General features: G+C 37.6%; 2 protein-coding genes across 3 annotated transcripts; one reads left to right on the top strand and one right to left on the bottom strand.

Moving 5' to 3' along the window:
* Positions 1-680: 680 nt before the first annotated feature.
* On the bottom strand, positions 681-11734 carry c1galt1a (core 1 synthase, glycoprotein-N-acetylgalactosamine 3-beta-galactosyltransferase 1a). 2 transcript variants are annotated; one of them, XM_067611643.1, is made up of 4 exons: positions 11608-11734; positions 11232-11398; positions 5686-6347; positions 681-1149 (listed from the first exon to the last, which is right to left on the bottom strand). In XM_067611643.1, the coding sequence occupies exons 2-4, from the start codon at positions 11383-11385 to the stop codon at positions 985-987; spliced, it is 981 nt and encodes a 326-aa protein (XP_067467744.1). In that variant the 5' UTR covers positions 11386-11398; positions 11608-11734; the 3' UTR covers positions 681-984. The 2 variants fall into 2 exon arrangements, with proteins under 2 accessions (XP_067467744.1, XP_067467745.1); XM_067611644.1 differs by lacking the exon at positions 11232-11398.
* A 651-nt stretch (positions 11735-12385) lies between these two features.
* Positions 12386-20972, top strand: sdhaf3 (succinate dehydrogenase complex assembly factor 3). The gene is made up of 2 exons (XM_067611642.1): positions 12386-12718; positions 20541-20972. Exons 1-2 carry the CDS (start codon positions 12542-12544, stop codon positions 20733-20735), a joined length of 372 nt encoding a protein of 123 aa, XP_067467743.1. The 5' UTR covers positions 12386-12541; the 3' UTR covers positions 20736-20972.
* The last annotated feature ends 599 nt before the right edge of the window (positions 20973-21571 follow it).

The raw sequence follows: 21571 nt of genomic DNA, 5'->3' as shown, positions 1-21571 counted from the left end.
TTTAGTGGCATCTAGTGGAACAAACTTGTTAGAAATTGAATATATTCATGTTTTAATTAGTGTATAATCCCATGAAAATAAGAATCATTGTGTTTTCATTAACCTTAGAAAGAGCCCTTTATATCTACATAGAGCCCACCATGTTGCACCACCATGTTGCACCACCATGTTCCTACAGTAGCCCAGAATGAACAAACCAAACACTGGCTCTACAGAGGGCCTTTCATGTTTTTCATGAGTTTCGTGGCCACCATAAGTTCTCCTGCACACTTGAAGGGGGGGAGGGATGGGTTATCAGTTGGTTGCTATCTGCAGCCTCACAGCTAGCTGCCGCTAAATCCTACACACTGGTCCTTGAGGTACTGTAACTGTATGCACGAATATGTGACAGTCATTTACTTTGGGAGACCTGTATATGAGAAACCGTCTCTTTGTCTGCAGGTGAAGCAGGTATCATCATATAATTTTTTATTCCTAAAATTCATTTCATTTATAAAGTCTGTTCTTCACAACGCAACTTGCGTTATTTTTTTTTAAATGTTGTTTACCATTTGGATCAGTTAGCCTGTTCTGTAAATTGCTTAAAGATACCCCTTCATATAAATACACTGGAGTTTTCTCCAGTTTTACCCATAAAAGTTTGTAGCATCTTCATAAAGTACAAAAATAAGGAAACCAGATTGAGGGTCTGCACCATCTTAAAATTTGTTTCTTTTCTTATTACACACAATGAGACAGATTAGTAAACACTCACACCCCCAAACAACATGAACACAGTTTTCACAGTTGAAATCAGACCTTGGCAAGAATACCTGAACAGGCGGAGGGTGTTGCCAGGTCTTTACCCCTGAAAAGCCTTACAAAGATTTTTATATAAAGATTAAATATAATATTGTAAATAAGTTAAGCTTGGCTTTGAAACCTGTGGATACCCTCGACCTCTCCTCCAATTAATGCAGAGGTTGTAGTGCAGACACAAACACTTTACATAGATTTAGTTGTGGTATTAAATGCTATTTTTTCATCTGGATCAAATCTATATTTGTATCCATATGGCCGCAGATGGTACGTCAGGTACTCCAAAGCATACAGCTGGACAGCATATATGTAGTGAAAGGACACAACAAAATCTGAGCAGCAGTCTGGACCCTGGAGAAAGAGAAAGAAAAACACATTACTGTAAATTCTCAAACAGTGGCCAGGGCCTTTATTTACCTCAGAGGCTTTTATTAGAGACAGGCCTTTATTTCTAATCCCCTGTTCCCCAGTTTATAAACTCAACATATCCTCCATGTTGACTTGTTGTCTGTATAATTTCAGCATGATGTCCATTTCCACAGCATTCATTCCAGCAGTACAGCATGAGTCGTATCAGGCTCTTCACTTTGCTTTTTTCAACCCGCATGATGTGAAGTTACCATGAATTAAACTCTACATTTCCTCCAAAACTTTCACATTCAAGTCTATATAGGTATAGCTTTTCCATTTGACCATTTGTCTTTAATCTTATTCTGTAGTTTATTTTTACTACTGACCAATAGTCTGAATTGGTCTGTATTGTGCTACAATGGCATTTGAATTTCCTTGTGATCAAAGTAGTGTTTATCTCATTATCCATCTACAACAGTTCCTGTAAGTACAGATTAGGCTGAAATTATTGGTACCCTTGCATTTTATTAAAATAATGCACCATCTGAACAGAAACAACCTGAACAGTGTTGAAATTAAAATATATTTTATTATCAATGCATCTCTATGTTTGGTTTGCAGTGGAACAAAACAAAAAGTTGTGAAAATAACTGAATTCATTCTACAAAGACATTCTAAAATAGCCTGGACAAAATTATTGGTACCCTTTAGAAGTTGTAAGAAATAATTTATGTATAGTGATACTTGAAGCAGATTGCCGTTTAATTAGTATCACAGGTATTTTCAATCTTATAATCACCCATGCAGCCAGTTTAAAAGGAGAAAATTACTCTTTCTGCGGTTTTGTGCCACTATGTGTATTACATTGAACATGGAAAACAGTAGGAAAACTAGAGAGTGGTCTCAAGACATTAGAATGGTCAACATAAAGGTTTCAAGTAGGGGTGAGCAGATCAAACCCAAAATATCAATACTACAGAAACTACATTTTGTTTTTGAAGATCGATTCTAGTGTCAATAGGATCAATGTTTCACTTTCTCTCTTCTTTGTTGCACCCATTTCATTAAAGAGTAGAACTGTCAGTGCAATGTTCTGTTGTTGTGAACAGTGAACATATCTTAGTGTATGCTCTCTTTGCTTCTCCACTGCCATTGTCATGTCATGTGTGCACTCAAACATTGAAGCTACGCGGTGCGCACCCTGACTAATGGCACCAATCTGACACATGAATGCAGTGATGGCTGAATGTAAGAGGAGCATCGTGTGGAGCTATATGACAGCTGTCAATGAATACAAACACATGACAAACCATGAGAAAGAGAACTCAAGCTGCAACAGAAAAGAAGGGAGGAGGAGGGAAATGACTCAGACAGACACCCGACTCTTTTCAGAGAGCAAGGAATATCCAGGTATAGAGTACATAGTACTGAAATTAATACTTTAGTCAAATCGGATCTTCAGCGTTGGTTAATGTTACATTTTCAAATTAATTGGTCATCATTAGTTGTTACTTTAGCAGATTGGTTAAATATAGACTATATTTAGACATTCAAATAATATATTCAACCCATTGAAACTTGTTATCTAAATTAATTATTTTAATGGAATTGAAAAAACTATACTACATGCTTCAGTTGGGAATCAAACATTGGTCTCACAGGTGGCAATGATTGCTCACCATTGGCAAATCATTTAGTTGTCATGAAATGTATTCAGATTTAGCCTATTGATGATGCAGTCACCTCATAAATCATGACACACTCAGTGATTCTGGCCCCATAATTGGTATCGGATCAAAACCGAATTTTGCGGGTATCGTCCACCCCTAGTTACAAGACCATCTCCAAAGAGCTTGATGTTCCTGTGACCACTGTTGCCAATATTATTAAGAAGTTTAAGGCTCATGAAACTGTAGCCAACATCTCTGGATGTGGTCACAAGAGGAAAATTGACCTGAGATTGAACAGAGGGATTGCTCGAATGGTTGTGAAAGAACCAAGGAAAACTTCAATACAGATCCAAGCGGATCTTCAAGTTCAAGGTACAATAGTTTCAAGTCGCACCATCTGTAGCTCAGGAAGACCCCACTTCTAAGAGGGAGACACAAAAAAGCCAAACAAGACTTTGCCAAAATGCATGTTGACAAGCCACAGTCCTTCTGGGAGAATGTGCTTTGGACTGATGAAACAAAATAGGAGCTTTTTGGTAAATCGCACCAACCCTATATTTACAGAAGAAAAAAATGAAGCCTTCAAAGAAAAGAACACCATGCCTGTGAAACATGGAGGAAGCTCAGTGATCTTTTGGGGTTGCTTTGCTGCCTCAGGCACTAGGGACCTTGAATCTGTGCAGGGCACAATGAAATCAGAAGACTATCTATTTTGGAGTGAAATATACAGCCCAGTGTCAGAAAGCTGTTTCTTAGTTGCAGGTCCTGGGTCTTCCAGCAGGATAATGACCCCAAACATACATCAAAAAGCACCAAAGAGTGGATGAGAAGAAAACGTTGGACTGTTCTGAAGTGGCCTGCTATGAGTCCTGATTAGAATCCCATTGAACACCTATGGAAAGAGCTGAAACTTGCAGTTGTGAGATGGCATCCATCAAACCTGAGAGAACTCGAGCAATTTGCTCAAGAAGAGTGGACCGAACTACCAATGGAGAAGTTTAGAAACCTTATTCACAGTTACAGAAAGTGCTTGATTGCAGTTATTGCCTCCAAAGACTGTGCTACAAAATATTAAGTTAAGGGTACCAATATTTTTGCCAATTTCATTTGTTTTATTGTATTAAATAAAATAAGTTGTAAATGAAAAGCAAAGTTTTAGTTATATTTAATGTGAAATAAATAATGATAAATACCATATACTTCTGTCAGTTTCAACTTAATACAGAGATTTTTTTTTTTTTTTTTTTTTTTAAAAAGGTGGAAGGGTACCAATATTTTTGGCCACATCTGTGGGATCAATTCATAGTTGGTATTTTCATGAGATCTGCTGACTAAAGTGAAATAAAATATTGCCAGACTTGTCCTTAACACACCCAACCAAATGGATTTTCCCACAACCTCGCAACAAAATTTTTGTCATTTAGTGCTTATTACTAATCTATAAAAAATAAATGATTTTTTAACTATGAAGTTTCAACAAATGCCTTTATTAATAGAGTATGCTTTACTAAAATATCTTTATATGCTTGATGTAAGGTTGCCATTTTAACATGTTAACTAATAAGTAATTATGTGTTCTTCTCTTATAAGACAGAACTGTCATCATGAGTAAAACAAATTAATACTGTTCTGGTGAGCTCCCTTTTTAAATTAAAGGGATGATCACCACTCATCATTAGGGTGCCACTCTCAATGCTTGGATATCAATGTTGCCTCATGTTTCTGGACACTAAAACCGAGTACCTGCTATATGTTAGAGTTCCTGTTTTATAGCCAGACTGGAACACTGGCTGTTCTGTAAATATTGACATTATGTCCCATGTAATAAATTATCATAAAGGGCAAAGTCTTTCAACTGGTTTGTGAAGACTATCATGTTCACCAGTGGTGGAAGAAGTATTCAGATCCTTTACTTAAGTAAAAAGTACCAATACAGCAGTGTAAATATACTCCATTACAAGTAAAAGTCCTGCATGAAAAAAATCTACTTGAGTAAAAGTACATAAGTATTAGCAGCAAAATGTACTTTAAGTATTAAAGTAGAAGTACTTTTTTCAGGCGCCTCCAAAGGGTCTCCAGATAAATCTCAGGGGTCGTGAGATGATTAATGGGAGAGGAAAGAAGAAAAAACAAAGTTCTGATATACAAACCTGTTCTCTAATCTTTGATTTTTGGTGAAATATTTGATCATTTCATCAGGAATGTCCATTTTGAGGGTATTTGGTCATAAATCAAGTGGACAAATAAACATTTTGACCTGAGGATGGTGCGAAATGAAAAATCAGGAGATCATGGAAAATATGTCAGTTCAAGCTGTGGAGGACATGAATGTATGTACGAGATTTCACAACAACCCATGCAATAGTTTTCACTAAAAAACATTTCACTAAAAATTACAAATGTCAACCTTGTGGTGGCACTAGAGGAATAATCATGGAATTTATAATGTCAGTGGGATTCATATTCTGGGGAACATGAATGTCTGTACAAAATTGTTAGTCCATCTATTAGAGCCATGTTGCTAGCACGGCTAAATAAAATATGGCAAACATTTGTTCCAGGTCTATGGTGGTCAGAATGCATATTCAAGTCTCCAGCAAGAAAAGTTGGACAAGCTATAGATCCATACACTGCCCTGAACTCCACATCTTCACTTTCCATCTCTACATAAAAGACACAGTATGTCCTGCATTGGCACTGGACGTAGGCTAAATCATCATTTGTGGAAATGTCCAAGATGAACAGAATTCCAAGGGACACTAGGCTTCTTACCGACATCTTGAGACACTGGGCTTATTTCATGGAATTTCTTTGGGCATGGGTTAAATCCAGATTCTCAGTAAGAATTTGTGTATTGTGTTCTTACCTCTGCTGGAGTGTAGTGCTCATAAAGCAGAAACCAAGGTCGTGGCCTTGGGAACTGTCTGGCCAGGTAACGGTTTGGAGGGAAAGGGTGAAATGTTTGTCTCCCTTTAACATCTCTGGAGTCTGCTGGTTCCACTTTCATTGTCTCCATACATTTCCCCAGAGCCATGTCCTCAATGTCAGAGAAATGGGTGCATTCTCCAGTGTTAAACCCTTTGATAAATCTTCTTAGTGCTTCTTTACTGAGAACATAACCTGCGCCTCCACTCATGTAGCCTTGACTGATAAAAGGGGCAAACCTTCTGCCCAGGTACAAAGGCTTCTCTGTATCATATTTGGACAAGATGTAGCGAAGATTCTCTATGACCACAAACGTGTCATCATCTGCCTTTAGGAACCAGTCTGCTTCATCCAGGTGGTGCTGGTAGATGTACTGAAAGGCTCGGATGGTCTTCCAGTAAAGGTTGTCCCTCCCCTCACTCACATTTAACTCCACAGTGGGAAAGTCAGTCTTCACTGAGCTCATGTACAGCACTACGTTGCAGCGCTTGGCCCATGTTTCCTTGATGTGCTTGGTGCGGGATTCCATGTTCATGGGCGCCGTCATGATCCAACACAAGATCCGAATCGTCTTAGAGGAACTAGCTCCAGTGCTGTTCTCACCTGAAGGTGTCACAAACATAAAATATCACAATATGTTGCATGGATATTTTAGACCTAAATCTGCAACACCCAAGACATCAGGAAAGCCCTATACTGTGTCTGAAATCACTATTCACTACACTAGCTCTAGTATAGAGCACTATATGTACTGTCTACCATTGTATTTGGGTGTCTGAATCATAGATAGAAACACAAGATGATGTGTGTCAATGACTTGCCATTCTGGGATGGAACCATATGACAGCCTTCTCATCTGGGCCCAGTTTTAAATGTGCTGTAATTGGAACCTATGGTGAAAGACACTTATGTTTTCTTTATAATCCTTGTATTTTTCTACCAATACACCAATACTGTTTTCCATTCAAAGTAATGAGCATAAGACAACTGTGTCTGTCTACAATGAACCAAAAAAACAAAACAAACAAAGATTCTGGTAGAATTTTGATTATTATAGCTCTAACAGAACAAGCTTTCATGCTTTCATTCATGAAGATACTCATAATTGTGCATTTATATTGCAGACAATGATTTGATTTTTCAATTTTTCCTTAACTTATTATGCAAGAACTGTCTTTGGTATTCTGAATGGCTTATATACTACATTAAGCAATATCTTATGTAGAAATCCTAAATAAATTCAGTATTATGGCCTATTTGGGCAGGAAATTACAATCAGAAACACAGGACAGAAACAGACCTATCAATTAATATAATAATTTGTACATAAGATATATTTCTCTCTCAGACACAGCTCAAAATTGTAACTGTTTGTTTAAAGCATTAACTGCTTTGTTTTTTATACATGTTTGTGGAAGCTTTCCACAATTACAGAACAGAACAAAAACATGAATTTGTATGACAGCATATCTCTGCCAAAATCCATGAGTACAAATGAGATCAACATGCACAGATGTAGAGGAGCCACACATGCAATTTAAACAGCCGTGCACGCATTTTATTTTTGCGGGTGCCTCCACAGCACTTACGAGGAATATCTTATCAAACCACATAGACCAGTTCTATATGAAAAGGTCCCTGAGATTACTTCTGTTGTGATATGTCTCTATATATCAATAAAACTGACTTGACTATATGCAAAATCTACATTACACTAAATTACACAGAGCAATGTACTTGAATGTGTTTGTCTGAGCTCTGTCTTTTGTTTCTTCCATCATTGACATTAATTTGATAACACTAGTATTTTGTCTTTTTTTAACTTAGATCTTGTAGTTATTTTTACATTGTTTATTTTGGTAAAACTGTTTGGTTCATGTTCATGATGTAATTCTTTGGCCCTGAAAGTTATAAAAGTAGTGTTAAAAAAAAGTATACCAACTTTCAGTGTCTGCTTATTCATTCTGAAAAAAATACAAGTCATTGCCTACATTATCACAACTATACAGAATAGGATAAAGTGTACCTCACTAGCACTAAGGGAACTAATAGAAAAAATTTCAACTGCAATAGACAAAGAACACACAGTGGGAGTATTTGTAGATCTCAAAAAAGCCTTTAATACCATTGATTATGGTTTACTTATGAAGAAGCTAGAAAGATGTGGTATTAGAGGAGGGATAATATACTCCTGGTTAAGAAGCTACCTTAAAAACAAATATAAGTATGTTCAAGTAAATAATTTTGATTCAGAACTTATGAAGGTCACCTGTGGGGTACCGCAAGGCTCAGTGCTGGGTCCAAAGCTCTTTGTATTCTATATACATGATATGTGGTGTCAAAATTGTTACATTTTGTTATATTTGATGATGACACAAATATATTGTGTTCAAAGAAAAACTTGAAGCAACTTTTGGATACAGTTGAAGGGGACCTGGAAACAGAAGTGGTTTGATACTAATTGTCATCGAATCTAAGTAAAACAAAATTCATTGTGTTTGTAAATCGAAAAATCAATTCTGAAGTAACTCTTATGATTAATCATGACAGAGTGAATGAAAACAAATTCTTGGGAGTGACAATAGACCATAAACTTTACATTATGTACACGTTAGTGTCAAGCCATCTCCCTGTCAATAATAAAAAAAACTTGGCTTCATTGACCATTGAGGGGTACTTACAAATGTGGCTTTTGCAACAATTTTACTAATATAAAGGAATGTAAGCAATTCAGTGATTTTAACACTTTTACAGTGTATGACATAAAAACATTTATCTAATTTGGATTACCCTATGGCTAAGCACTTTTATAATGTACATAACACTAATCCAGACAGTCTTATGGTTGAAGGCCTAGAAACCATCAAAAACAACTTTGGGGTGGTGATCGACTAAAATTATTATTGCAGAGAGAAACTTTTTATATATACCAAGAGGCAAGCTACAGAATTCCCAGAACTAAATGAAGGGACTGATTTCAGTCTTTTTTGTAGTTGTTTTGGTACCTGTGGTCTGGTGCCTATGCTGCTGTAGATGGGCATATATTGTTGGTTGATTGTTGATTTTCTTTTATTTTCTTCTCATTTTCTCTTATTATCCTTTTCTTCCTTCTACACATTTTGTGGAACCATCTAATGGTCATACTTTGTATTTGTCACCTGTGAGTTCACTGGTTTTCTGCTCAGTTGTTTGCAATTATCTTGTATCTACAAAAGAGGAAATTGTGTGGCCACACCCTGAAGACGGCTGTTTGTTCCACTACACCTGGGTTGTAACCCAGCTCTATTTTAACATGCACAAGCATTGTCCATGTTTTTATGAATTTCACCATGAAATAGCCATCTGAATAAAGGCTTTTAAACTTTTTACCAGAAGAGTGCCTTGGACCTTTCTTCATTTTTGAACTTTTGTGTTCTCTACCAAAGAGCACCTTAAGCACATTTGTTTGAACTTCTCGGCATTCTGGACCTTTTCTTTCTGAAGACCATAAACTCTGATGGAAACCTCACATTAATCATATAATCTAAAGCAATTGCAATACTGCACAAAACTAAGGATATCTTGAATCACAACTAACCATTTATTCTACACTGCTCATTCATAATTCCATAAATTACATATTGTGTGGAAAAACCATAAGAATTCTCAATAAGACTGATTATAATGGCCCAACCAACACATTTATGAAATCATATGCCTTAAAATTTATGGACCTAGTAGACTTTAAATCTCTTTAATGTTTATAGCAAAAGACAGAACACTTCCTTACTGTATTCAAGGGGAGGAGAACAGGTTTCCATCATTAACTGTATATAAAACATAAATGTCATGACGGCTCCCCAAAAGTGAAGCCAAACATCTCGACCGCCCCCCGGTGGCTGACAGCAGTATAGGTCATAAATCGCGGTCCTATGGATTCTGCGCACGCTAAAGCATGGTTTTCTCCCATAGCCTGTATGTTTTCTCCACGCAGGCTACAATATGGCTCACGTGAGCAGAGATATTCTGCACACGAGTGCTGTGAAAGCGCTATTTTCACATATCAATAATATTTAACTACTTTATGTATGGTGTGCATTTTAAAGCCTAGTCATATTTTATCTCAACTACACCAATTTCTCTGCAAACCTATCTCAATTCTTCATTATACACAATATAGACTACTGTAGGCCTATTATTATTATTAACAATCTCCAGTGCAATGCGTCACATCTTAGATGCTAAAATTAGAACCCTGCAACTCTGACACCTGTCAGTGATGGCACTAAATGATGATTCATACATGTATTTTTTTTTTCTCTATTTAGCTATAAATCAACACTGACCCTGGGTACATGCCAATTCACTTGTGTGCACGTTTCCCTCACTTCTTTGTCTCCTACTAAAGACACGTGGAGAATAGCAAAGAGAAGTGTTTAAACTGTATTCATGGTTTGCATCTGCATGAATAGATATTTTCCTTGGAAATTGTTCAACAATTTAAGTTATGATAAAAATGTCTTTTAACATGTAAAAACATCTATGATTTTTACATCTTTGTCACAGTTACCATGGTAACTGACCCCGAGTTTAAGTTACCTCTCTTTCTGGAGCTGAAAACGCAGAGTTTCCCCTCATCTCAGGGTTAAGAAACTCAGTTTCCACAAAATTCGCTTTCTGGAATACACCCTTGATCGGTAGTGATTGTAGACTTTTTAAACTTATGCAATAGGTTTTATCCAATTGCGGTTCCTGCTTGCAAAATGGAACTTGACAGTGATCTAATTTGGATGAATGATCTGAATATTGTAGAACATCGTGGTAGGAGAAATAAATGTCTGTAGCTTTTCATACAAAATATGATCGATGGCAGATTAATCAAAAATTAATCCGGGTGTATTTTACACCACCTCCAGCTCGTTCCCTACTGCGTTCCAGCCGACTATGAGATACACGTAACGTTATGTTTCACTTTTACAGTGTATTAAACGGTCCTCAAATCCACTTGACATCAGATTAATCACGACATATAACAAGAACGATTTATTGACGTTTGCCATGTTTTGAGCAGGCATCCACACAGTCACCTACTTGTCATTCCTAGTCCTCTCCTCCAGCGTCCTGAGATCGTCATAGCAACCACAGCCTCACGCACGTGGATATCACCAGTTAATTCAACACCAGTTAAACTGTAACACCGGCAATATTTCACCGCAACTAATAGAGATCCATCAAGTATGTCCACTTGTGACATCTCCAAATGAAATACGCCCATTTAAACTAGGCTATATCAACGCAATATGTAGCCTAGATTTTGCTTTGACAATTTAACATGTGAAATTTATACAACATTTGAGCTTACTATGTAGCTGTTTTCACGTTCCTTTTTTTGGAAATTCTTTTTTAACGGGCAGCGCCGACACAAATTAATACTTTATAAAAAACATCTACTTCTTCTATAAACTTCTACCTAATTTGAAAAATGAATAAAACATTAAATAGCCCTACCTGGGTGTGCATGCTGTAAACCGCGTTTGCCTCCATGTCTGGCGTCCCTAAAAAAAAGTCCTGTGGAAAGGTTCGAGTCCAGCATACAGCGAAGGGAGAGGAATCCCATTATCAGCCCAGTGGTGAAGATTATATTAGACTTAATATTCCGCATCCTCTTGATTAATCTGTCAGGTACATGAGTAATTAGACATTTGAATACGGGTGTACTTCAGCAATCTGCTCTAAAGTATGAGAACAAAGCTTTAAATGGTCATTTGGACAGATTCCAGAAGTTAAGATGAAGTTAAACTGATAACATTACAACAAAATCATAAACTTTCAGCAGTTTATGATTTTGTTGTACCAGTGAATAAAAAAGCAAATGTCCAATTACTTTACTCCGACAGGAATGAGCACAAAGCTGCAATTTTCTTTCTGTTTTTCCTCCAGAAGACAACAGAAGCAGCGCACACACAGGTTCACACAGTCAGTCCCTGCTCTCACACACAGGTGTTTCCACTAATAATTAGACCCGCTCCAGATTTACGTTACGACCTGACGTCATTACACTATGCCATGAAGGTAATAATCATCAAGATTTAATCTATGACTTGTTGTTTACTAATTCCAGGTTAGTCAGTCAGGGAAAAGACATACAATTCATGTGGGTACCGGCTCATTTAGGGATTCTGGGAAATGAGAAGGCGGACAAGCTAGCAAAGGAGGCAGTCAAGAGAGAAATGGTGGGTATTAATGTTAAATGATGCTAGGTGCATTTTTTTGGGGGGGGGGGGGGTCACCAAATCTAGTGAGAAAGTTGTCAAGCTGGCAACACTAAACCACTATGCCAACAGTAAATACACAGTTCCATTATGCAAAAAGTGTGGTAACAGCATCTGTGACTTTTGACCTTTGTGTAATATAAAGGCCTATTTTTATACAGTCTTAACCAGTGGAAGCAAACCATCATCACCTGTCTAAAAGTTTGACAGAACTCAATGAAATGTTTTATAAAATAAAAAGTTACTTAATTTACTAGTTTAGCAGAGAGTACTGTATAGTTGCGTAGTTGCAGCTTTTTCTTGTCTATTGCTCCAGTCCTGCAGGTGGCGGTGATGCGCTTTTAAGCTGCTTTGCTAACCGCCAATAAAACCGAGGCAGAAGAAGATATGATTCATTTCCGGCATAAACAAGGACATGTGTTAAATAACTGCCCTTGTGAATGTTAGTTTCTGTCGATAACTTTAACTGCCATAATGTGTGTCAGAGTCTTTTAAATCACAGGACAGTTTAACTTAAACGTCTGCTGTTAGAAACGGACTTAGAGAATGGCGGCCCCGGCCCATGTTTCCAGAGTCCGCTCACTGTACAAGAGGATTCTGGTCCTGCACCGGTTCCTGCCGATAGATTTAAGAGCCCTCGGTGACCAGTATGTGAAAGACGAGTTCAGAAGACATAAAAATGCATCAGCCGCAGAGGTGACGAACTTCATGACAGAGTGGGAGGTAACATAACATAGCACAACCAAACAACTCTCATTTTAAAGTTCACATGAATGTTGGATGCACGTTGTTGTTACACACCTGCCACTACTGACGACCTCACACGGAGTCGCTCTTTCTTTCAGTTTTGCAATGAATTTATCACAAAACACCATTTCCCACAATGTAATGTATCGTGTCATTAAAGTCATTTCTGGTTAGCCTTGTTATCTAAATCTCATTCTACAAATGTGGTGGGCGGCAGAAACTGAAGAGTTTTTTAATGGGTTTAAATATCCCGAATGAACCACAATACTCTTATAAATCCTTTGATTGTATGAAGTCGTGACCTACGAGTTTTCCACGTTTGCAGATTAGTAAGGATGCTTTAAATCTGGAGATTTTATAAGCGAGTTCAGCATGACAGTCCCCCTGTGCAAGAGAGCTGTCAGTAGGTGTCAGGATTTTACAGACTCCTCATATTTTATTTGTTGAATTAGCTGTTTGGTGACATTTTTAGTTTTATTTAAATTCTGGGAGGTTCTCTCAAGGAATTTTTTCTGAATACTGCCCAATAACTGAGCTACTTGTCTCTAATATCCCCTAATTTTAGCACTAGACTCCATAGTTCTTTCCAGGATTATACAAAGCAGATTTATTAGAAAATTAAAATAAACTCTTACCACTTTATTTCCCTAAATGATAGAAAACTGTAAAACAGAGGGGATCAGTAATCAGATTCTGATGAGCATTGTCTCATTATCAGTTTAATTAGCCCTAAAGCCATGTTGTAAATGTAGGGCTTTGTCTGTGTGAAAGGCTTGCTATTTATGTTAAATGTAACATATGTATTATCTTTTTATGCTGTTAGTGAAGTTGTCTTAAATACAGGCTTCAATATGCAGTAAAACACTGCATAGTCTGCAGCATTGGTTATCTGTGCATTGTTAGTGTCAGTTGATCACCACATGATGGCAGAGTAGCTTCAGTAAACAGCCAGATAGCAGCAGAGGACTGTTGGAAGTGCTTGTGTACTGGAATCAGAGTTGTGGTTATCACTCTTACCTGCACAATCACTGTGAACCTTTTGTAACAGGGAAAGTGAACCAGTGTTCTCACCCTCAGTGAAAGAGTGAATGAGAACTCTGGAATTAAACTGTAAGTACAACCTGTGACTGTAAGCCCCACCTGTCCAGGTACGTATTGGGAAGTGATTGCCAGGACAGTCTGATGCATCAGACGTCTCTGCACTGGTCAGGTGTCTGTCAGAAAATATCACTTTGAAAAGAGGAGAGAATCCAGTTGCCTGCTGTTTCTGTCAGATTCTCCTGCTCTGGCGCAACTATTTATCCTTAATTTTAATTTATAATTGGCCTTAGTTTAAAAATTACTAATTCATGTAGCAGATGATCAGGAGCGCTTTAACATACATCGCTGTAGGCCCTGGGGCTACCGGTGTGTGTGTGTGTGTGTGTGTATGTATGTATGTATGTATGTATGTATGTATGTGTGTGTGTGTGTGTGTGTATATATATATATATATATATATATATATATATATATATATATATATATATATATATATATATATATATATATATAAACAAATAAAATTTGACTGAAATCTTTTACAAGCTGTTCGCAGCAATTACACCAACATGTCTGCCCGAAATGAGCCAGATGCTTAAGAATAAAAGCACCAGTGGGTCTGCTTTGATTCATTTCATTATCACAATACTTTTAACTTTATTATTATTATTATTATTATTATTATTATTATTATTATTTGACTTTATTATAACAGTACTTTATTTAACTTTATTGTAACAGTACTTTATTTGAACTGGTGTTACCATGTTAACTGCAACTGTAAAATGGTCTTAAAATGACAATAATATCGTTTATCACAATTATTTCTGGGACAGTATATTGACCAATAAAAGTAGTTGTCATGACAAGCCTACCCAGGCCTAAAGTTAGCTTTCTGTAATCTGAGTTAGAACACAATGACTGTAAAATCTCAAATTTACTGAAGGCTCAGAGGCCCTATCTAGATTCATGTGCTGATGGAAATCAGTACATTTGCAACTTATCCTCCAGTTATCAATATAATCTTAACCATGTGAGCCTGCCAGGTCTTTTTTATGTCACTATGGGGGCGAGCCAATGTTTTCCAGCACAATTATGGACTGCTGGGGGATGGTAAATCACCCATCTGCAGGTAATTTCTCTAATGAAGTAGATGGTGATTGCAGCTGGAATCCTGAGAGGACTCTTTGTCATTGCGGTAGCTGTTAAGTCAGTGGGGAGAAGGCAGTCGGTTTCATTAAGCCTCACTGTATCAATATGCATTGTTTTAGAACCAACAGTCCATTTAAATTGGTCCCAAACAAGGACGAGAGGCTTTTGTCATATTTACACACTGCCTTGGCTGTCTTTCAAATGGAATAATTTCTAGGGAAACTTAGTTTGACAAAAACCACTGGGAAACATTCATGTCTGTGTACAGAGAAATGACAATATGGTCTCTGTCTAATTGCTGGCTCATCGGCCAAACCAAAACAACAAAAAGCGAAGGTTGTCCATTAAATTTAGGTGTAAAAAAAAACAAAACACTCATACTTAATGAATGGGGACCTGAACTTCACTGCTGGCCCAATGCAAACAGACACCCTCATGGCCAGAGCTTTAAAAGGTTTTGTGTTAATGGATTCTGGTCCCAGGCCAAGAGAAAGCATTTCTAGTTTTGATTCTGAAGTCAAAAAAGAAAAGGGTCCAGGATTTAAAAAAAAAAAAAAAAAGTAAAATAAGTAAATCTGCACTGATTTTGCATGTCAAGCTCAACTTTGGTGTAAGTTGATCTGCGAATTTGTGCTGTTGACCAGTAGCAAGCTGCCATGACATAGCTGACCTTTGAGGGGACAGAGAGCCATTCACTTTTATTTAACCTTCTCTCCTTTTTTTATTGAATGAAATGGTTTGCAATGGTGAACAAAATTCCAGGGGGAAGTAAACAAAACAGTAGAGAGTAACTAACTAGCACAAGCCCAACCAGGCAGAGTAAGTAGTTAGCTCGCTAGCTAGCTAGCTACAACTGCAACTAGCCCTGTGAGTAGTCACTACATCACCAAGCTTTCAAACCCAACTTTTTCACATGGACGAGTAAACTTAACAGCTATTGGGGATCAAAAACAAAAGAAATTAAGAATTAAAAGATACACTTACTAGATTGGGTGAAATGTGCTTTAGCTAAAATAAAAGCCAAAGTGTATTAAAGCTGGAACAGTTACTTGTGTGTTCCTCCAGGCTGTATGGCCGGTTTCTAATCAAAAATAGACCCAGATTGAGCTTTGACTCTCAGTCGGTTTGCTTTTTGTCTCACCACCACATAGCATTGTTACCTGTTGTTGGTCATGTAATTGCTTTTTACATGTGGGCTTTGGGTGCCCCAACGAACCTGTTGGCAGATGACATAGAATTCTAACAGAATTAATTTTAAAGAGAAAAAATGTAGATGCCAGTTAATAAATATGGGATAATGCATTTGAATCAAAAATATACCAACACACATTTGCACACATGCTTTCCTCAGAGTGTCTTGATATCCAATGAACTCAAACCAAATACGTAATTTAATTCCACACACCTGTGTAAGGTGATGAATTGGCTGATATTGACGTAACAAGACATTTGATATATCACAGTAGGAAAAGCACAGGTTTAAATAAAATAAATGTCCTATTATTGCGGATGCTGACTCACTGTCACACTGTCATGGCTTACAGGAACACATGAATAGAAACAGCCATCTTTCATGTCATTAACACCTTTCCTATCATAAGTCGAAATGTCTGCTGTGAAAAAGACCTATTATCACAGATATATCAATATAACTCAAGTTTGAAATATGTTGTTGTATGTATGTATGTATGTATGTATATAGCAGTGTTAATTATCCCATTTTTAATACTCTAATTTAAAAATCAGCATTGACCTAAAAAAATCAGATTTATCTATTTTGTATTTCCATCTTTGGTAGATGTTTGTTATGCAGAACGAGTAAATTTCAGGTGACTTGGAAACCATTGTCTGAATTATCTTCCAGAATGCACAAGAATCCACCAAGACTGATGTTGTTTACTGCATTTAATAGCTTTGGTTTCATTAATATTCATCGTGCTCCGAGAACATTAGTGTAATGTATGTGGTAGCTTTGTTTACCACATGTTCCTGGTTTATTACAACTTGGGTCTTATTTTCATAGGTATATATTTTAGTAAGTACAATGTTATTTTTACCAACAGGAATGATGGCAACTTTACAAGCAAAAATATCAAACATTTTCTCGTTGCAGCTTCTCAAATTGTGAGGATTTTCTGCTTCTTTCTGTATTCGTATCATTGTAAACTGAATATCTTAAGGTTTTGCACTGTTGGTCGGATAAAAGAAGACATTTGAAGGCAAGTGTTTTCTTACATTTTATAGGCCCACCAATTTAAAAATTAGGGCCATTCCTCCTGTAGCACAGGCATTTGCGCCAAGCGCTGTATTTGACAGCTGTTAGGAACAAACCCTCTGGTTACAAAATGAGTATAGCGGAGCCCAAACAACTCTAACTCTCTCTTGAATGTCTTCCATTTTTTCAAGAGGAGTTGAATTTCCGCTCCATCTCAGCTTCCGCACAAAAATACAGAGGAGTAGGAACAGACGAGGAGCGAGATGCCGAATGAGATTACAAGCACTGAGTGTTTGGTGTGTAATCCAGTTATTTCAGAGGCACCCATGGGAATTCCCTGCTCCTAATAAATCGGCTCTGTGGGGCCAAACAAGCTCTCCCCAAAGAGATGTAGAGAGAAGTTCTTGTAAGGAACAAAGGAAATGATGAGGGAATGCATTTACTTATATGGATAAGAAACCAACATTTTAGCAAATCTGTCTTCAAAAGTGTTTAAGTTAAGCTAATGGCTGTAAGCTTTTGCTGTTAATCATCAAGTTCGTTGTAAAACATGCAACACCCTCTACTCAACAGAAAGGGAGAAACTGATTCCTGCGGTTTACTTATTCATATTCTAGGACAAATTGGCTCACTCTGCTATTAGAAGTTAAAACCTTCATGACTTCAGCTAAGACTAAGCATGACTACTGGCGCGGATACTTATGTCATTGTGACTTGGTTTCATCCATATCCTTAGAATTCCCCAACACTCTCTTCCTATGTCATTTTTATTTCAACTTTTTAGTTCTCTGTCCTGCTATGCAATATCTCCATGCATGCATAACCTCAACCATTCATTGGTTTATCATTTATAGTTCTCTCAGCTTCATCAGGGTTATTCTCTCAGACTTGACAAAACTCCTCCAGAGCCAGAGGACCTTTCACAACTTACATTATACCTTGTGACTAGTAAACTGACTCAAGGTGTGTAAACTTGGTGGGATTCCCCTTAAAGTAAAAATATAGTGCAGACCAAAGAGAAGAATAACAACTTTAGGATCAGATTTTCTTTGCATTAAACCAAAGTGATGGTCAAAGATCTTTCCAGAGGCCTTAACATGGCTTAATGACAGACTGACGTTAATGTTGCACATCCGCGGAGACAACAACCGTGAGAGAAGAATGCACACGTTTAGTCACCTCGGTTATTCCAATCAGTCCTTGAATAGAAAAGTGAAAAGTACAAGTGTGACCAAAAATGTTAGAGTATTCCTTCAGGCTGTAACCCTCCTGCCTCAGGGGGGATATTTCCCTTTGGCAAATGTTCAACATAATTACATTATGTGCAGGAAAAAGCCTCTCAGATAAATGGTTTGTTATTGCTTACAGTGAGACCGTTCAAAAAACCCAAGATGCTTTCTGAATGGGCAACATGAGACGTTCACTGTGTGCTCTTTGTTCCGCTGATGGATGGCTTTTCAGAACTGAAACACATGGAGGTGGCCATGGACCTGCTCAGGATGACTCATGTACAGCACTGACAGCTTTGACTCATCAGACATGGGTTGAGGTTAATTAGGCAGTTCATTTTGAGTACGGTCTTGACCTGCTCTATGTGAAAAGTGCCTTGAGATGACTTCTGTTGTGATATGGCGCTATATAAATAAAGATTGATTGATTGATTGATTGATTTTGTCAGAAAAGTAGATCTATGTGCACAGATCTGCCCTCAGTGATATCCATGCTGCAAAAATTGAAGAATATAACCTTAAAGGGGACTTATTATGCTTTTCCTTATTTTCAGTCATATATATAATGTTATAATGTCGGATGTTCATATTAAACATAGCCAAAGTGTCAGATAATGAGGTAAACGTATGTAGATTTATTACTTGGGAGCAACAAGCACCGGCTTCAGACTGCTCTGAATGCTCGGTTTCCGACAGTTTTTTTCTAATTTCAGCCCAAGCTGACATCGGCTTGTGACGGATTTCTTTACATGGTCATCTGCTCCATGTGCAACATGCGAGTTCACTGCTGAACAAAGAGCTCCAAATATCTCCAAACTTTGCTGTGTTGACTGGTTTTTAGTTCCACTGATGAAGCTCTGCCAATTAGGTAAAGAATATGTTTAATTTCCTTTGAATTCTTCATTATAAAAGTCTCTCATTATTTAGTAATTTAAAAGCTTTTCATTTGAAGCAGTAAAACAGGAAATATTGGGTTTGCATCAGCGGCAACTTAACACAACTCTGATACATTCTGCCCCTCAGCAGGCTTCCGGAAAGCTGGCCAATCTGAACGGAGTGGGCTCATCAGGAGGGGGCTTTAAAAAGACAGGAGCTAAGACTGCCTGTTAAGAGTTGGAGGCTGAACTGAGAGGCTGTATAAAAGGCCAAGTTTTTTGAACTGTGATTCATGCATAGCTACTGCAGTAGAGTCCAAAAATAAAGAAATATAGATCTGGAAATGAGCATAATACATACCCTTTAAACCCAGAGAGACATCAGCACTGCCTGAAAAAAAACACAGCCCCCTGATTCATTTCAATGAGAGAGCTGAGAGGGGGAGGTGACAACATAGAAGTCTCTGGCAAAAAACCTAGGGTAGTACAGCGAAAGAGTTAAATCTGGTTCAACATTTGCTTCAACGCAGTGCAACACCATTCAGCAAGGTGCTGCATCGGCCAATTAAATATGTGCAAGCGGTTACGACAATGACTAACAAACTGCTCTTTGTTGGTGTATAGGCTGTGGTCACTCTCTAACATAAGGTGTGCATGTGTGTGTGTTACAGAAAATAATAATAAAAATAATAATAGCTTTATCTGCATAGGATTTTTTAAAACAGCCAAAGTGCTTCACAGGATCAAAATAAGATAATATAGTAAGATTTTAACAATAAGAAAATTACAGTGGACATGAAATCAATAGATTAGATGAAATAAGAAAAATGTTATTAAAATAGGAAAGGGAAGGAAATGTAATAAAATAAATACATTTCTGAGTTTCATATTTTGGGGTTTTGGACTGAAAACAAGCCATTTGAAAACTTTGAACTTGAGGAAATTGCGATGGACATTTTCAGTATTTTCTGATACTCTGTAGACTGAACAATTAATCAAGACAACAATTGGCAGATTAAGCACTAATGAAAATAATTAGTTGTGGCTCTGTTCTTAAGGCAGAAAGTTAGTAGAACTAGAGAATTGTTTTAAGACATTTGTTTAATAATCATTGACTTGTAATGCATATCCATCTTGAACCATATGTTCTACACACTGTGTGATGTGTTTAATGGGTCCGAAAATGCAGATGGGTTGGAAGACAAGGTGCTAAATGCTGCTGCTATTCCTGTCTGTGTTTAAAGTGGTCTGTTTCTGTTCCGCCCTTCCCCCCACACCCCCTGCAGAACTACAAGAACACCTTACAGACTCAGGTACTGGAATCAGTGGGGGACCAATCCAGCTCATTCAAGTTCGGGGCCAATCTGTCAGATGGGAAACTCGGCGACTTCCAGAACGACCAGATCGGCCAACTCTACGAACTCATGCTCGAATCCACCAAACCTAACAGACAGTTTAATATCCAGGAGGACTCCAAGTGAGCCAGTAGGTCACTTGTGCACAAAACAGAAATATACTCTGACAACGGAAAACGGAAGGTGCTATCATTAATTCAGACCACTAATATATTATCTCTGAGTGCCTCAGATGAAGAGTGGTACTCAAAGTCAGAGTAGAGGCTTTTAAGAATATGAGATTGTATTAAAGTGCTGTGTAATATCTGTATTCCTGTTCTTGTCTATTTTACTGTATGTGACAATAAAAGGAGGTTCCTCATGCTTTTCTGCAGTCACAAGGTGCATTAAGATGGCACTAATTAGTTTCCCTTGTCAACTTTTTTCACATGAATACAATTTTGAGCTCATGTTTGTGAACGGAAGGCACCGACATGTGTCTCCTCGGCAGATGCGCCAAGAGCTCACATCAGTAATGCCCCTTTCAGCCTCAGTGGTGATGTCGCCATTGTTCGGATGAAACTCATTATCCATGGGGAAGTATAAAACAATTCAATCCACACAAACACAAAAGCCATGAACTGTGTGTGAGGGGGAGAGATGGGGGTGTTAGAGCTGTTATAAAAGTCAAGTCATGATTGTTGACGCACTGATTGCTTCCCACAAAGCTCAGACATCACAGTAATTTCTCCAGAAATAGATAGTTATCAGTCATGCACCATACAAATGTATAGACCACTACCAAGAGTCTTCGTCCTGCATCTGTTCAAAATAAATGCCACTTTGAACCCCTACCTCCCACTGACTCCTCAGATTCTGTTCTGATAGACATTGTTTTTGTTGTCCTTTGAAATTTCTGGATAATACCTTTTGTCTACAATTCTTTACGGGCCTGACAGCTGGTATTGATCTTTTACTAAAAT

The sequence above is a fragment of the Thunnus thynnus genome, chromosome 15, assembly GCF_963924715.1.
Source record: "Thunnus thynnus chromosome 15, fThuThy2.1, whole genome shotgun sequence".
Taxonomy (NCBI): domain Eukaryota; kingdom Metazoa; phylum Chordata; class Actinopteri; order Scombriformes; family Scombridae; genus Thunnus; species Thunnus thynnus.
This window is presented reverse-complemented; position numbering and strand designations above follow the sequence as displayed.

What these genes read in the sequence shown, in the direction of transcription:
- c1galt1a (XM_067611643.1), bottom strand. Translation starts at nt 11,385, where the DNA reads ATGCGGAATATTAAGTCTAATATAATCTTCACCACTGGGCTGATAATG. An exon ending in TTTACAGCATGCACACCCAG is followed by an intron (nt 6,348 to 11,231) that starts GTAGGGCTATTT and finishes TGACACCTTCAG; the next exon opens with GTGAGAACAGCACTGGAGCT. An exon ending in AGCACTACACTCCAGCAGAG is followed by an intron (nt 1,150 to 5,685) that starts GTAAGAACACAA and finishes CTCTTTCTCCAG; the next exon opens with GGTCCAGACTGCTGCTCAGA.
- sdhaf3 (XM_067611642.1), top strand. Translation starts at nt 12,542, where the DNA reads ATGGCGGCCCCGGCCCATGTTTCCAGAGTCCGCTCACTGTACAAGAGG. An exon ending in ACTTCATGACAGAGTGGGAG is followed by an intron (nt 12,719 to 20,540) that starts GTAACATAACAT and finishes CACCCCCTGCAG; the next exon opens with AACTACAAGAACACCTTACA.